Genomic DNA, 15,653 nt, shown 5'->3' on the forward strand with positions numbered 1-15,653 from the left:
AGCTGAAAGTCTGGAATTTGAAGATTAGGGTAAACTTTACTTATTTTGTCTTCTGTAACTATCTTTTGTAGGTTCTGAAGAGCAGTACTAAATAAAAAATATGATATTTAGGCAAAATAAGAAAAAGGTACACATCTTCATTCTGTTCAAAAGTTTTCACCCCCCGGGTCTTAATGCATTGTTTTTTCTTCTGAAGCATCAGTGAGTGTTTGAACCTTCTGTAATAGTTGCATATTAGTCTCTCAGTTGTCCTCAGTGTGAAAAGATGGATCTCAAAATTATACAGTCATTGTTGGAAAGGGTTCAAATATACAAAAAAGCTGAAAAACCATAGAATTTATGGGACCTGAAGGATTTTTCTGAAGAAAAGTGGGTGGTTTTACTGTTTAGGACAAACAAGGAACTAAACAAACAACCAAAAACATCTTCACCGAGCTGATCATTCAGGTAAAAACGCAGTATAAAGAATCAAGTGTGTGTAAACTTTTGAACGGGGTCATTTTTATAAATTCAGCTATTATTTTATCTATAAGTAAACATCTTTTATGTGAAATATCTTATTCAGGTCAGTACTAAATAAAAAAATAACATGCATTTTGTATGATCCCTCTTGTTTTGGTAAAATAATTTAAATTTTGCAGATTCTGCCAGGTGTATGTAAACTTTTGACTTCAGCTGTAAACCCACAATTCTAAGTCAGAAAATTGTGGGATGGGAACTCGGAATTGCATGAAAAAAGTCAGAATTCTTTTATTTTTTCTTAGAATTATGAGAAACAAAGTTTCAACTGTGAAGTGAAAAGTCACATTACCTTTAATAATCATGAAATTTCCCACCAGCGTGTGATTTCCACTACATATTAAATTATATAGTGTGTTTAATAGCATTGTGTGATGATCAAATACATTTCAAACATTTATAAAATTACATGGCAACCCTTTTCATGCTTACAGTTAATTTCATATTTAGAATTGTGTGTTTTCTATACTAAGTTAAATACAAGGAAATATACAGGTTTGTGAACACTACCAGTCAAAAGTTTTTGAACAGTAAGATTTTTACAGTTTTTTTTTTTGTTTGTTTTGTTAAAGAAGTCTCTTCTGCTCACTAAGCCGGCATTTATTTGACCCAAAATACAGCAAAAGCAGTAAGCTTTTTAAGTATGTTTACTATTTAAAATAACTGCTTTCTATGTGAATATATTTTAAAATGTAATTTATTCCTGTGATCAAAGCTTCAACATCATTACTTTTAGCATTCAGTGTCACATGATCCTTCAGAAATCATTTTAATTTGCTGATTTGCTGTTCAAAAAACATTTGTATTAATATTATCAATATTTAAAACAGTTGAGTACATTTTTAAGGATACTTTAATGAATAGAACGATCCAAAGATCAGTATTTATCTGATATAAAAAGCATCTGAATTATTTATTTCAGAAATAAAAAGTATCTGAAATTTTTGTAACATTATACACTATACCATTCAAAAGCTTTGATGTTTTGGGAAATAAATAAATAAATAGAAATAAATACTTTAACTTAGCAAGGATGCTTTAAATTGATACCAAAAAAAATCTCTATTTCAGAATGCTGTTCTTCTGAACTTACTATTCATCAAAAAAGGGAAAAATTATGTTTTCAACACTATAGTAATAATAATAATAATGTTTTTTTTAAGTAAATCAGAATATTAGAATGATTTCTGAAGGCTCATGTGACACTGAAGACTGGAGTAATAATGCTAAAAAATCACAGGAATAAGTTACATTTTACAATATATTCAAATAGAAAAAAGTTATTTTTAAATAGGAAAAGTATTAGAAAATATGACAGTTTTTGCTGTCAATCTGTTTATAACTGGTGTTTGCTTTTTTGTTTTCCTTACACAAATTTCAACTCACACTTTTCACTGACACATCTCACTTTTTTTTGTTTTATAAAATTAAAATTGAGCCAGTATTTATAAAAAAATAAAATTAGCTAAATTGCAATTCAAATAAAGCAAATTAAAACAACAGCACCCAAATGTGTGTTTACATGTATTTATATAACCACTAAAGTATAATTTAAACTACATATTAAATTATATATTATGTTTAATGGCATTCTGTGATGGAAATTAATTTAAACATTTTTTAGAAAAGCATAAACCCATATTTCCTACACGAAATATCATGTTAAATGGAAAAATAATCTGTTTACAAATGATATTTACCTTGATTTTTCTGATTTTCTCACATTTTACTTCGTCTTTTTGATAAACAAATAGACTATCATAATAATGAAAATACATTATTAGATGTAAAAATGTGTTCAGTGTAGTAGAAATGAGGGGACAGAGATTTTCTGAAACAAATGTTCAATTGTTTTATGATTATTTGGCTCTTTGTTTAGAATGTGAAACTTTCATAGACCTTCAGAAAATGTGTATAATATGTGATAGTAATACAAAAAAGGTTGAATCTGAGATATTTTACGTTAACCGGTCATCTGAGTGTTTCAAACTAGAAATGCGTCACGCGGTTCCCATCATGCCTCTCTTCGCTTCCAATATCAGCTTCGCGTTTTCTGTGTCGCCGCCATTTCACCAGACGAAGGACTCAAGCAGCAACTGGGCATTTTCTGCGGTAGTGGCGACACAACGGGACAACAACACGACTGAGCAGCGACCGTTATTGTTTTTACGACTTTAAACGCGTGTTTATCTGTATCTAGACCAAGTCTGAGTGGTTTAGAGCCGTTTAATCTGAAAAAGGAGGACAGCGAACATCTGAAAGCAAAATGTCGACTGAGGTTAAATCAGAGAAGCCAGAGAAACAAGAACAAGGGTAACGCGACAAACGCATGCTTTTTTTTACCTTCATGTTTTGCTTTTTATACGTTTAAATGTGTGTAGGTACAGAATGTTTTCGGTGCATAGTGTATTTTTACTTAGTTGGTTTGGAATAAAATGTGAGCGTTAAAGGACAAACCCGTTTGTTTGGTTCGTATCCTGATGAAACAAAGAGTCGTTGGATTCACAAAGGGAGGAAACAGGCTAGGGAAACAGCATGCATGAAATGTGCTTAATACGCGAAATAAAGCGTGTAGACGAGATATGAACGACTTTTTGTTGCGTAACAAACAAGATGAGTGTCCTTTGTTTGCTGCGGCCTAGTTTGTTGCATGTTTGGCTAGCTATTTGCCCATTACAAATGAATTGCTTGTTTGAGATGCTAACATATAAAAACCTACAGTTTAACAATAGTTATTGTTTTACGTTTTTAATTTTAAAGAAGTGTATTTGTTCATTTAAATATATTGTGTATGTTTTAAATAAGTGCGTGACTAAAAATATAGCACTAAATGGTTTGCAGCATCTTCCACCATTTCTGTAGCTGCAAACTCAACCCTGTTACCCAAGTTGTTGTTGGGGGAAAAAAAGACAAAACAAATATTTTTATTAAAGCAACACTAAGTAACTTTTCCCTCAACGCTCCCTCTACAGGTTGGAAGCGGAATTGTCAACACTAAAGAGTTGTTTTTACCTTAAAATAATGTTTCCGAACTCGTGTCAATGGTTCATCAACTCATAACAGGGTGAAACGGCACTTTCGTATTCGCTTTGCGACCCTCTATCGGCCATAACAGCACTATGTAAGTTTGGGTCGCGGTTTTGTAGTTCAAATGAGACTACAAATGCGACTTGCTTTACGGCAGGCTTCACAAAAGGTTTTCATACTTTTATAAAGTCATACAACATACTCTACCTTGTCCCTGGACATCGTTATTTCCAAAGCCGGTCCTGGATAGCCTCCAAACAAATAACGTGCATGTGACACGATGGTAGGTTAAATTATTTACGACAGCGGTAATGGACAATTCCGCTTCCAACCTGTAGAGGGTGCGTTGAGGGAAAAGTTACTTAGTGTTGCTTTAAAGGTTGTATCAGCGATTTCTAGCCTAAAACATAAAGTGTCAATTTCAGCTGCCCTTTCATCACGATCCGCTCGCTGCCTGCCCCATAAATTGTCTGTGAAAAAACCGCGTCTCTCTGGTCAGCCTAGGGTCCGAGATATGCCAAAAAAAACAATCGGCACTACCAACCTTTTCACAGATAAACAAACAAGTGTTCCAACCAATCAGCATCAGGGGTTTGGTGTTGTGGACTTTCACTGCGCCTCCCTCACATCCCTGCACCAGTAGGAAAGTCCACAACACCAAACCCCTGACGCTGATTGGTTGGAACACTTGTTTGTTTATCTGTGGAGAGGTTGGTAGTGCCGATTGTTTTTTTGGCATATCTCGGACCCTAGGCTGACCAGAGAGACGTGTTTTTTTCACAGACAATTTATGGGGCAGGCAGCGAGCGGATCTTGAAGAAAGGTCAGCTGAAATTGACACTTTATGTTTTAGGCTAAAAATCGCTGATACAACCTTTAATGGTGGTTTGTTTTCTGGTGACTGTTTCGAGTTAAATTTTCAATCCTGTTATGCATTATTTTAAAGCAAGTTTTATTGCTAGAAAATATAAAGCATGGTTACGAATCATTTGTTTAAACGGTGTTTAGACATCCTAAAGTTTGGTAACATGGTTGAAAAAGTCAAACTCTTTAGAACCTAAATAGAAAATCAAACTAAATTACTCACAAATACTTTTAATTAAAGCAAACTTAAATTTACATTTAATGGTTTGCAATCGTAGCAGCACCTTTTCTGTAGCAGCAAATGCAACCCTGTTACCCTAGTTATTGTTAGGGGAAAAAAATTATTAATGGAAAATCTGATTTATTTTTTATTTGTCTCGGTGACTACAAAAACATTTGGTCTCAAACTAGCTAAAATGGCTGTCTAATTTAAGTTTTCAATCCTGTTTTGCATTATTTTTAAACAAATTGTACTGCTAAAAAATAAAAAAACAATCGCAAATCATATTTTTAAACTGCATTTAGATGGCCTTAATTTTGGTAACAGGGTTGACAAATTTGAACTCTGTAAAACATAAATAGTAAATCAAACTGAATTATGATGCTTTTTTTTTAGTTTCAATACAATAATAGATGTTTTTAGATTTATGGCTGAAAATTGGCATTTAATGGTTTTCAACAGTTTTCACAACTTATGTAGCAGCAAACTCAACCCTGTTACCCAAGTTATTGTTAGAAAAAGATGTGTTAAGAGAAAAATGTGACTTCTTCATAGTAACTACAAAAACATTTGGTCTAAAACTAGCTAAAATGACTGTTAATTTTCAACCCTGTTATGCATTGTTTTTAAACAAATTGTTTTGCTAAAAATAGAAAATATCATTGCATGTTTAAACTGCATTTAGATGTGCTAAATTTTGGTATAAGTTGAAGAAAATTCAAACTCTGTAGAACATGAATAGAAAATGTTTTGAAAAAACTTGAATGAAACTAAAATTCAGCAGATCATAAATAGAAAATTAAACAGAATTATGCATGTTTTTTTAGCACTTTTAATAAAAAATTTAATATAATGGGTATAAATGTTTAATATATTAGTTTTTTTTTTAATCATGGCTGAAAATGACATTAGTGGTTGGCAACAGTTCCCACAATTTCTGTAGCTGCAAACTCAACCCTGTCACCCAAGTTATTGTTAAAGAAATTGCAAATATTTTTATTAATGGGAAATGTAATTTATTTTCCACCGTAGCTACAAAAACATTTCTCAAACTAGCTAAATTGATGGTCTAATTTGCAGTAAATTTTCAACCCTGTTCAACCCAAACTGAATAATGCACAGTTTTTTTTGTGCTTTTAAATAAATAAAAAATCTAACAGATTGTTTATAATTCATGGCTGAAAATGACATTTAATGGTTGGCAACAGTTCCCACAATTTCTGTAGCTGCAAATTCAACCCTGTTAACCAATGTATTGTTAGAAAACGGATTAAACAACTATTATTTACGGCAAATGTGATTTTATTTTTTTCAGTAGCTATGAAAATATTTGGTCTCAGACTGGCTAGAGTGACTATTTTTTGCAGAATTTTCAACCCTGTTATACATTCTTAATTTTGTATATTAAGAATGTTGTATTGCTGTAAAATAGAAAAGGTCATAAATCAGGGGGTTTTTTTTTCTTCCCATTTATTGATTTGTGCTTTTTTTTCTTTCCATACAGAAATGCAGTGAATGGCAAGTCCAACCATGAGTCGAGAAAGGAGAGACCCCAGAAGCGCGGTGGCGGGGGCCGGTTTGAACCTTACGGAAACCCCAACAAGAGATACCGTGTGTTTGTCAGCAACATTCCTTATGATGTTAAATGGCAAACTCTGAAAGATCTCATGAAGGAAAAAGGTACGTTTTCGTGATGGTTAGTCATACATCCTAGGTTAGCTTAGAGCCATGGAGCTTTAGTTTTTGGGGTTTTGAAGGTGGCCACCTACACAGTTGCTTTAGGTCAGAGGATAAACATCCCATCATGGGGAAGTGGTCTGTCGGAAAAGTGTCTCGAGCAAAAAAGGCTGTTGTGAATAACGATTAATAACGTAGGTTTGGATGGCACTTTAAAATTGTGCAAATTGCACGTACACATAGAATCGAGTTTAACCTATTTAGATCAATCTGATGCCATTAATCGGTCTCTTTGGCTTTGGAGAAAGTGTTTAGTTTTTTTTTTTTTTATCCTAACCTGCTGGTTAGTATTTCAGAACTACCCATGAGTGGTCACATTTTCCCTATCCATGTGTAGTAGCCCCTCCATGCCTTATGATTCGCATGCATGGGGAATTTCATGTGGAAATTGTTGTTTGTAGAATTAAATTGCATTTTCTTTTTTAGGTGAATGCCAGAGTGAATGTTGTTGCAGCAGATCTTCATTATTGTGCACTTAAAAATGGATGTGATTGATTTTGGGGGTACAGGTCTACAGAGTAAAGCAGCTTCTTAAGCTGGTCCTTGTTTTATCTTATGGACAGACGTTCTTGCTGGAGAAATGCCAGGTGGTTCTTCGAGGTAGCTTTTGACAAACAGACTAGACCTGGTTTGGGTTTGCAGTCTCGTCTAATTCTATTCTTGAGTGTTCATCCAACGGGACTTGTTGGAGCTGGTTTGGCTAATCGATTAAATTCAAGAGTCCAATTGTTTAGTTGGGAAGCCAAGTTGGTTTCAGGTGGACGAGGTTTCGGTTTCTGTAACTTCAAACCATTTATTTTTCCAACATAGGTTTAGCTATTTTTACTTAACTTTTTTTGGCCCTAAAGCCCACGGTTTAGGTGTGTCGAATGTTTCGGAGGTAGTCGAAGACTTCAACAGTAAAGGTTCTTTGACTTCCAACAAAGGCCATAGTTGACAATCCATGAGGTCAAATACTTTTGGTCAGTCCTGGATGTTGAGGTTCCCAGCAAGGACAGCTTAAGAAGTTTTCCTGAACGCATTTTACAGCTTGCTTCTTGTAGACCTGTACCAGAATTTGTGCTGCTGAGGTGCTGGGGGAGGAGGCTCTGGACTCGCAGGCCGAGCTCACTCTCACCGTTCCCCCCCGTTTGTGTCTGCTCTAAACCCCAATTGTTCTCTCGGCTTCTCTCCCCTTGGTGTGTGTCGTCTGGAATCTGATTTGTAGTGGGTGAGGTAACGTACGTGGAACACTTAATGGACGGAGAAGGCAAATCAAGGGTAAGTGCAAGAGACGAACCTCCATTTGTCCGCTTGAGTTCTTACATGTACTCTTAGATTTTAATGTGGGATGTTCAGGACTGGGTTGAGAGTTCAAAATGTGTCGTCTTGGGTGGCATTTGAACAAAAACGGCCGGTTCTGAGCGGAACCGCCGGGGTCGTTTCCCAGCTATATAGTAATTCTGGTTCTCGTGTGTTTAAGAGGTAGCACTGCGAGTCTCTTTATTGGACTTCAGGTGGTGTTCAGTAACTAAATATGGCATCAATGATTTGTTGAGCGACTCAACTAGTTGGGATAACAACAGAAACGGAGCCTGAACCGAGTAATTGCAACTGAAGGCCGCTTGTGTATTCTGGTCGTCGGCCATTTTGAGTTTGAATGTAATTATGTAATTGTTGAACACCACAGAAGTATTTTATGAATTTTAGTCTGTCTGAAGTGTTTTTTTCCTGAGTCAGTTGTCAGTGATTTCTTGTGGCGCTTGTCTAATTGTCTCTCTTGTTCCTGGTTTGTTCGTTCATCCTGGCTGCTGTGCTGACTGAACATAGGGTTGTGCGTAAGTATCATTTAGCCCATAGATCTTATCTCATTTGTCGCTTTTGTGCAACTCCCTTGCAAACTTTTCAACTTTTCATTTAAATAGGGTGGTTGAGTTCAGAACTGAAGAGCTTATGAAAAAGGCTGTTGAGAAAGTCAACAAACATGTCATGAATGGTCGCCCTCTTAAGGTCAAAGAGGTGAGTGCATCTTGATAGATAAAATGATTTATTGACAATTGTAATCTTTTTTTTGTGCTGTTTGTAATGTTATACACAACCAGTCAAAAGTTTTTGAACGGTAAGAAATTCTAATACGCTGAAACCTTTTTTTTAATATAATTTAAAGATCAAAAATCAGTTTTTATGTGAAATAAAAAGCTTAGATAACATTATACGCTATACCATCCAAAAGCTTGGAGTCGGTATTATTTAATTACAGTATTAATTATAGAAATTACTTACATTTAGCTAGAATGCTTTAAATTGAAAAAAATTCTACTCAGATTTTCAAGATGATAAAAAATAAATTAGTTTTTTTTTTTTTTTTAGCAGCAGATCAGAATATTAGAATGATTTCTGAAGGAATAGTGTGACTGGAGTAACGATGCTGAATTTTGCTTTGATCACAGGAATAAATTACATTTTGAAATGTATTGAAATAGAAAACTTATTTTAAATGGTATAAATATTTCTAAAAAAAAATTCTTTTCTCCCCCCGTACTTCGGATCAAATAAATGCAGACTTGGTGAGCAGAAGAGACTACTTAAAAAAAATAATAATAATAAAAAAAACTTACTATTCTAAATCTTTTGACTGGTAGTGTATGAAAATAAATTACCAATGCAATTAATTTTTTTACATTATTGGAATTGTATTGTAAACACTGACAAGATACATTAGGTTTTGTGAAACTTATAAATTTTTCTATTAAAAAAAGTCAAATAATACAAAGATATTAATGTGAAAGAATACCTTGACTTTTTCAAGTTTTAATTTGTTTACTTGTGCTTAACTTTTGTAATGCAGCAAAAAATCCAGTGAGACCATTTGCCTATAAATTACAGGCAATTATTTTAGGTTCTAATGGAAATTTTTAGGGCCATGAAATGCCCCCACCCCCCCAAAATTCAGTGTATTTTTTCCCAATTTCCATTTTTTCCGTGTTTTTCTGCATTCTGTTTTTTCAATTTTAATTTTTATTTAAATGTAATATGTTTAAATGTCTAATTAATAAATCATGAGACGTAGACAATTTAACAGCAATTTATTAAGTGTAACAAAAAAATAGGCCTAGGACATTAAGGATGTGTTTTTTTTATTTTTTTCCCCTCAAATGTTTGTTTTATTTATCAAATTCAGTGTTTTCAATTTTTTTTATTACATTTTATTAATCAAATGCATTTCTGATTAATTTTATTAATCTTATTTTTTCCAGAAATACTGGTAAATATTCCTCAAATGTTTTATTGACCTACTTTTGATTTATCCATTCAAAATTCTGTGACATTCCAAGTTGTACATAAATTCCGCAATCATTTTTTGCAATTGTAAAGTTGTTTAAAATTGTATTGGTATTTTATACTGCCAGCAAAATCATTATAAATGTGTATACTTCATTTGAATGTATTAAACGTGCCCCGTTATAAACAATACCTTTGTGCTTCTCCAAGGACCCAGATGGAGTGATTGCCCAGCGTGAAGCTAACCGGGGTCACGGGGGTGGCGGTGGTGGTGGACCACCAATGGGAGGAGGCATGGGTGGAGGAATGGGAGGAGGCATGGGTGGCGGAATGGGCATGGGGATGGGCCCAGGGCCTGGCGGTCCTTCAATGGTCAACATCCCTCCCAGCCTCATGAACAACCCAAACATTCCCAACGAGATCATCCACGGACTCCAGGCTGGAAAAATCGGAAGCACCATCTTTGTGGCCAATGTAAGATTTTGTGTCCATTCTGTAACCATATGTCCCATATTTTGAAACCTGACCACTCACATGGTGTCTGTCTGCACAGCTGGACTACAAGGTGGGATGGAAGAAGCTCAAGGAGGTGTTTGGAATGGCTGGAGCAGTTGTGCGTTCAGATATCCTGGAGGATAAAGACGGCAAGAGCAGGGGAATGGGAACCGTCACGTTTGAGATGCCCATTGAGGCCGTTCAAGCAGTCTGTATCCTTCACAATAGCTTTTAGTATGTGGCGTCAATTGGAATAAGGTTGTTTAATGCTATTTAAAATGTGAAATGCATGAAGTTTTCCTTAATGGATGTTAGCTATGTTCAACGGACAGCTCCTCTTCAACAGGGTCATGCATGTCAAATTGGTAAGTGATCATGTGGTTCTAGCACAGAAGCTTGTTTCTCCCACAGAATGTAAAGACTAAACTCACAATTGTCTTTTCAGGATGAGAAATCCCTTCCCAAAGGTGACTTTGCACCCCCAGATCGTCCTCCAGCACTTCCTCGTAAGTGTTTTCATGTTAATGTTCGTCAAACATCTTGATGTTAGTTAGTTTCTTCTCTAAATCTGTTTTCACCATCTCCGGCAGGTGGTCTGAGCGGTGTTGGTCTTGGTCTGGGACCTGGCGGTCAACCCATCGACGCTACCCAGCTCAACCGGGGTGGGATGGGAAACATGGGACCAGGAGGTAAAAGCATGTCGCATGTAGATGTTTTTGCAATGTTTGCTCTTATACGCATTCACTGATCATCACTACGCTCCCCTCTCCATGAAATCATGTTTTCCATAGGAATGGATGGAATGGGATTTGGTGGCATGGGTAGAATGGGAGGTATGTGTTTCATCTCATCAGCCATTCTTTTATTTTAGTCTGTTTGGGTCCAAACGGCTGGAAGTGACCTGCAGGTGTTATGGTTTGATTTGCATGCTGTAGTTCAAAGGTGATCTGTCCGTTTGGATGGCCCCTATTCGAACTTCATTAATCTCCATACTAACTGTGCAGCACGATGTTGAATTTGTGAAGACAGATGTACTATGAGTTGTGAATTAATTTTTTTTAGTGCTATAAATTATTTTATTTTTTTGACCACTGCACTATAAATTTAGTTGAAGTTATTTTTTTTTTTATTATTGCTGCTTATTTTATCCAGTATGAATTATCTATAGGTTATAGCGTAATCCATTACAAATGGTCTACAATGTGTTATTTTCTTAATTTTAAGTGCTGCTTATTTTATCTACTCAATTATCTTTAAGGGGTTTAAGTACTTGTTTGTTTAATGAAATTGTTTTTTTTTTTTTTTTTTTTTTTTTTTTTATTAATGATGGTTTTATGTTTTTAATGTTATAAAATGCAAGAAATGCTACTTTATCCCCTAGGAATAGTTATTTACCTTTTTTTTTTTTTTTTTTAAATACATACATTGCTGGTTTTATCCACTTAAAATTAGAACCTTCAAGGTAACTTAATTAATCACATTGCATTTTTATGATTTTTTTTTTTCACTGCACTATAAATTTAAAGGTTTTATTTTTTAAATTGCAGCTTATTTTATCCACTACGAAAAAGTCCCACTTTTATTATAATTGTGTTTGGGGTTTTTTTTTTTTTTTTTTTTTTTAGTACTGCTTTTTATCCCTTATGAATGATCAAGGTCTTATTTTTTGTAATGTTAAAAATGCCATTTTATCCACTAGGAATAAAGTTATTTTTAATGTATTTTTTTTCCATTTTAAATGTTTTACTTTTATCCACTTAAAAAAAACACAATTTATCACATTGCTGTTTTTTTTTTTTTTTTTTTTTTTTTTTTTTATTATATGAATTACTTAATTCTTTTAATATGACTGCACTATAAATTTAGCCTCTTATTTTTAATCCGCTATGAAAGTTTTTATATTCAAAAATAACCCCTTTTTTAATCCACAAAATAAAAAACATTCAATTCATATTGCTGTTTTTATGAATTCAAAAATAAAAAAAAATTGTTCATTTTATCCACTATGAGTTATGTACCAGGCTTTATTTTCTTAATTTTATTTAAAAAGCTTATTTTATCAACCAAATTATCTTTATAGGCTGCTTATTTTATCCCTAATGAATTGAGTTATCAGGGTTTTATAGTATAATTATTATTTTATTAGTATAATTATAGTCTTTTTAGTGTTAAGCCATGCTAAATGATGCCAAAAATATGCTACATTATCTTCCAGTTTTCCCTTTTTTAATTAACGCAAATTTATTTTTGTTTTTTACTTTCTGCTTATTTTATTAACAAAAAATATTTATATCTGCACTAGAAATCAAGTTTTGAGTATTTTAAATTGTTTTAAATGCTTTTATTTTAAGCAGGAAAAAAAATTATGTACTTTTTTTTTTTTTAGAATTTTTACGTGTTTTTTTTCCCCTTAATATGAATTAAATTCAAATGTTGTTGTTTTTTAGGGATGGATAATTTTGGAAGTGGTATGAACAACATGGATCGTTTCGGCCCTTCTGGAATGGGAAGAATGAATGGTAAATGCATCTACTTTTATAATAGTTTTAAGATTTTCAAGTAGTTTGGTTTGAAACCTATTTATATATATTTATTGAAATTGCAGATATGGATCGTGGAATCGGCGGTGGCTTTGATAGAGATTTCAGTGGCCGTAATGACATGGGTATGTCCCGCAGTAACTTCGGCGACTCTTTTGACCGAGGAATGGGTTAGTAACGTTAACTTTTGCTTTTATATATTTCTTGTGTAGTTGCATAATGTTAAATTCTAAATTAAATTTTTTACAAATTTGATTAGCAGGGAACTCAATGGGAATGGATCGCATGAATTCTGGCATGGACCGGCTTGGCGGCGGTGGTGGTGGCGGCAGTGGCATGGACCGCATGGGAGGACTGGACCGCATGGGAGGAATGGATCGCATGGACCGCATGTCTGATCTGGATCGCTTGGGATCCGGCTTCGACCGAATGGGTTCAGGGCTCGACCGACTGGGGGGGCCCACTATGGATCGTCTGGGATCAGGCCTCGACCGCATGAGCTCCAGCGTGGACCGCATGGGCCCTGGTGGCTTCGACCGTTTGGGCCCGTCCAGCATGGATCGCATGAGTGGCGGGATGGACTTTTCCTCACCCATGGGCATAGATAGGATGAACTCGGGCCTTGACAGAATGGGTTCGAACTTCGACCGCATGGGCTCCGGTGGCATGGACCGCTTCCAGTCTTCAGGTCTGGACCGCATGGGTTCCGGCATGGACCGGATGGGCTCTGGTGGCATCGGTGGGCAGTTTGACAGACCGACTGATATGGATCGTGGCACCTTCGGGACTCCTTTCAGTGGGTCTGGACAAGGAGGGCCAGGAGCTGGTGGAGCCAATGCCAGGAAGGGTTGCCAGATTTTTGTCAGAAATGTAAGCATTAGATCTTGCCTTCATGTATGTATTTATTTATATGTATAACATTATTTTTATATTTAAATATTTGTTTATTTTTGCAGCTGCCCTTTGACTTCACTTGGAAGATGTTGAAGGACACTTTCAATACATGTGGTAAGACTCTCTCCCATCATACTTTTACCTGTTCAGACTTTTCTCACTCTTTCATTAATCAATACGGCTTGTTTTCTCTGTAACAGGCATCGTGCAGTACGCAGACATAAAGATGGAGAACGGCAAGTCCAAGGGCTGCGGTGTGGTGCGTTTTGACAGTCCCGAGACCGCCGAGCGAGCCTGTCGTACCATGAACGGCTACCGGCTCAACGGACGAGAGATTGACGTCAGGATTGACAGGAATGCATAATTGTTGTCTCTGCCTTCTGATTCCTTCCATCCCCCACACTATGCTTTCCAAATTATTTGTCCATTACATATTTGTATTTGTGCCTAGTGGTACATTTTTAGTTTTGCTTACGAATTTTAGAGACCAAGTGTTTTTTTTTTTTTTTTTTTTTCTCCCCAATTTTTATTGTGATGCTTTCCAAGAAGTTGCCTTTGTTAAAGGTTTGCTAATAAATCTCAACATTGAGAACTTATGCAGTGGTGTTGTGTGGTCCTTTTTACTCATGTTCAGCATTATAATCAGTGTTGCCAAGTCTGCGGTTTTCCCACGGAATTGGGATATTTTACCACAGTTGCCGTGGGTTGTTTTTCATGTCTGCAGGTTGAAGCAACCCCAATAATGTAATCTGCCCCTGGATTGTGTATTTTACCCCTCGGAACATGATTTTTAATGGGGAATCCCCCTCAAAATGAGTAGCAATTGGTGGGTTTTCTGAAAACCTGGCAACCCTGATTATAAAGTGGTGCTGCTAGTGTGTTTTTGTTTCCATAAACCCAAATTGAAACATTTTCGGACCTTTTAGGTATTTAAGTACCCTCTATGGTTATGAACAGCATTTATTTGATCAAAAATACAGTAAAAAAAACTAATACTGCAGTTTTATTGTAATTTAAAGTAATTTTATTTTAATATACATTTTTTTTTTTTTTTTTTACCTGTGATTCAAAGCTAAATTTTCTTCAGCCATTACTCCTGTCTTCAGTGTCACATGATCCATCAATGTTGGCAACAGTTGTGCTACCAAATTTTTTTTTTTTAGGATTCTTTGAATAAAAAGAACAGCATTTATTAAAAATATAAATCTTTTCTAACAATGTAAGTTTACATAGTGTACATAGTGTAATGTATTGTTCATGTTAACACACCTTATTGTAATGTTACCATATTTTGTTACTTTCATTTAAAATGGAGATGATAAAAAAAGGTTTGCTGTTTTTGTTTTATTTTTGATTTTTTTTTTCTGTTTTGTAGTATGTGACATTAAACTACAAAACAATACAGCCTTCATTTTAATTTATATTTTGTACTATTTATGACATTTATTTGAAAGGTTTTCTGTTTTATCGGTGTTTGTTTTGTAGTGTGACATTAATTCATTAAAACATTACAAAATAGACAAATGCATAAAAATAAATAAGGTAAATACAGCTTTCAAAAATGTGTATTTTAAAAGTTTTGTAGTGTGTGACACTGAATAATAACACTACAAAACTACAATACAGCTAGGGCTGGGCGATTAATCGAAAAGTAATCGTAATCGACATTCAGAACCTATAATCGATCAAATTTTTCCAGGTCAATTATTTCAATTACTTTCCCTTTAAAAACACTACTGCATGTGGAGTCACGTGACCCCGCTCCGTTGCGTTATTCCGCCGACATGTCGATGGAGAGCTTAAACAGTATTTATACAGTAAAAAGTATTTACAGGATATACAAGAGTAATTTTATTTAGAAGAGACACTGCTTATTTTCTACTTTTAATATTTATTATTATTTTATAATTTATTTTGTTTCCAAAAGTGCAAGTTATTTATTTTCACTAATTTAAGAAAAATGTGACTTTTCATTTTAAGCAATGTGTGCTTTAATTTCAGTTGTTCAACACTGATGTTCAATAAATAATCATAGATAGTTGATAGTGTGTGCACCCTTCATTCAAAAATCTCTCACTTGTAATATGTGAGCATAT

General features: G+C 34.7%; 1 protein-coding gene across 3 annotated transcripts; it reads left to right on the forward strand.

Moving 5' to 3' along the window:
* Nucleotides 1-2,586: 2,586 nt before the first annotated feature.
* On the forward strand, nt 2,587-14,079 carry LOC141338355 (heterogeneous nuclear ribonucleoprotein M-like). Of its 3 annotated transcripts, XM_073843879.1 has the most exons (16): nt 2,587-2,832; nt 6,135-6,310; nt 7,575-7,627; nt 8,177-8,184; nt 8,272-8,365; nt 9,839-10,102; nt 10,182-10,335; nt 10,439-10,488; nt 10,569-10,629; nt 10,714-10,812; nt 10,915-10,956; nt 12,571-12,642; nt 12,729-12,833; nt 12,926-13,533; nt 13,620-13,671; nt 13,758-14,078. In XM_073843879.1, exons 1-16 carry the CDS (start codon nt 2,786-2,788, stop codon nt 13,919-13,921), a joined length of 2,049 nt encoding a protein of 682 aa, XP_073699980.1. In that variant the 5' UTR covers nt 2,587-2,785; the 3' UTR covers nt 13,922-14,078. The 3 variants fall into 3 exon arrangements, with proteins under 3 accessions (XP_073699980.1, XP_073699978.1, XP_073699979.1); XM_073843877.1 differs by lacking the exon at nt 2,587-2,832 and having other exon boundaries at nt 6,173-8,184; nt 12,923-13,533; nt 13,758-14,079; XM_073843878.1 differs by lacking the exons at nt 2,587-2,832; nt 10,915-10,956 and having other exon boundaries at nt 6,173-8,184; nt 12,923-13,533; nt 13,758-14,079.
* Nucleotides 14,080-15,653: the final 1,574 nt, after the last annotated feature.

The sequence above is a fragment of the Garra rufa genome, chromosome 7, assembly GCF_049309525.1.
Source record: "Garra rufa chromosome 7, GarRuf1.0, whole genome shotgun sequence".
NCBI lineage: Eukaryota > Metazoa > Chordata > Actinopteri > Cypriniformes > Cyprinidae > Garra > Garra rufa.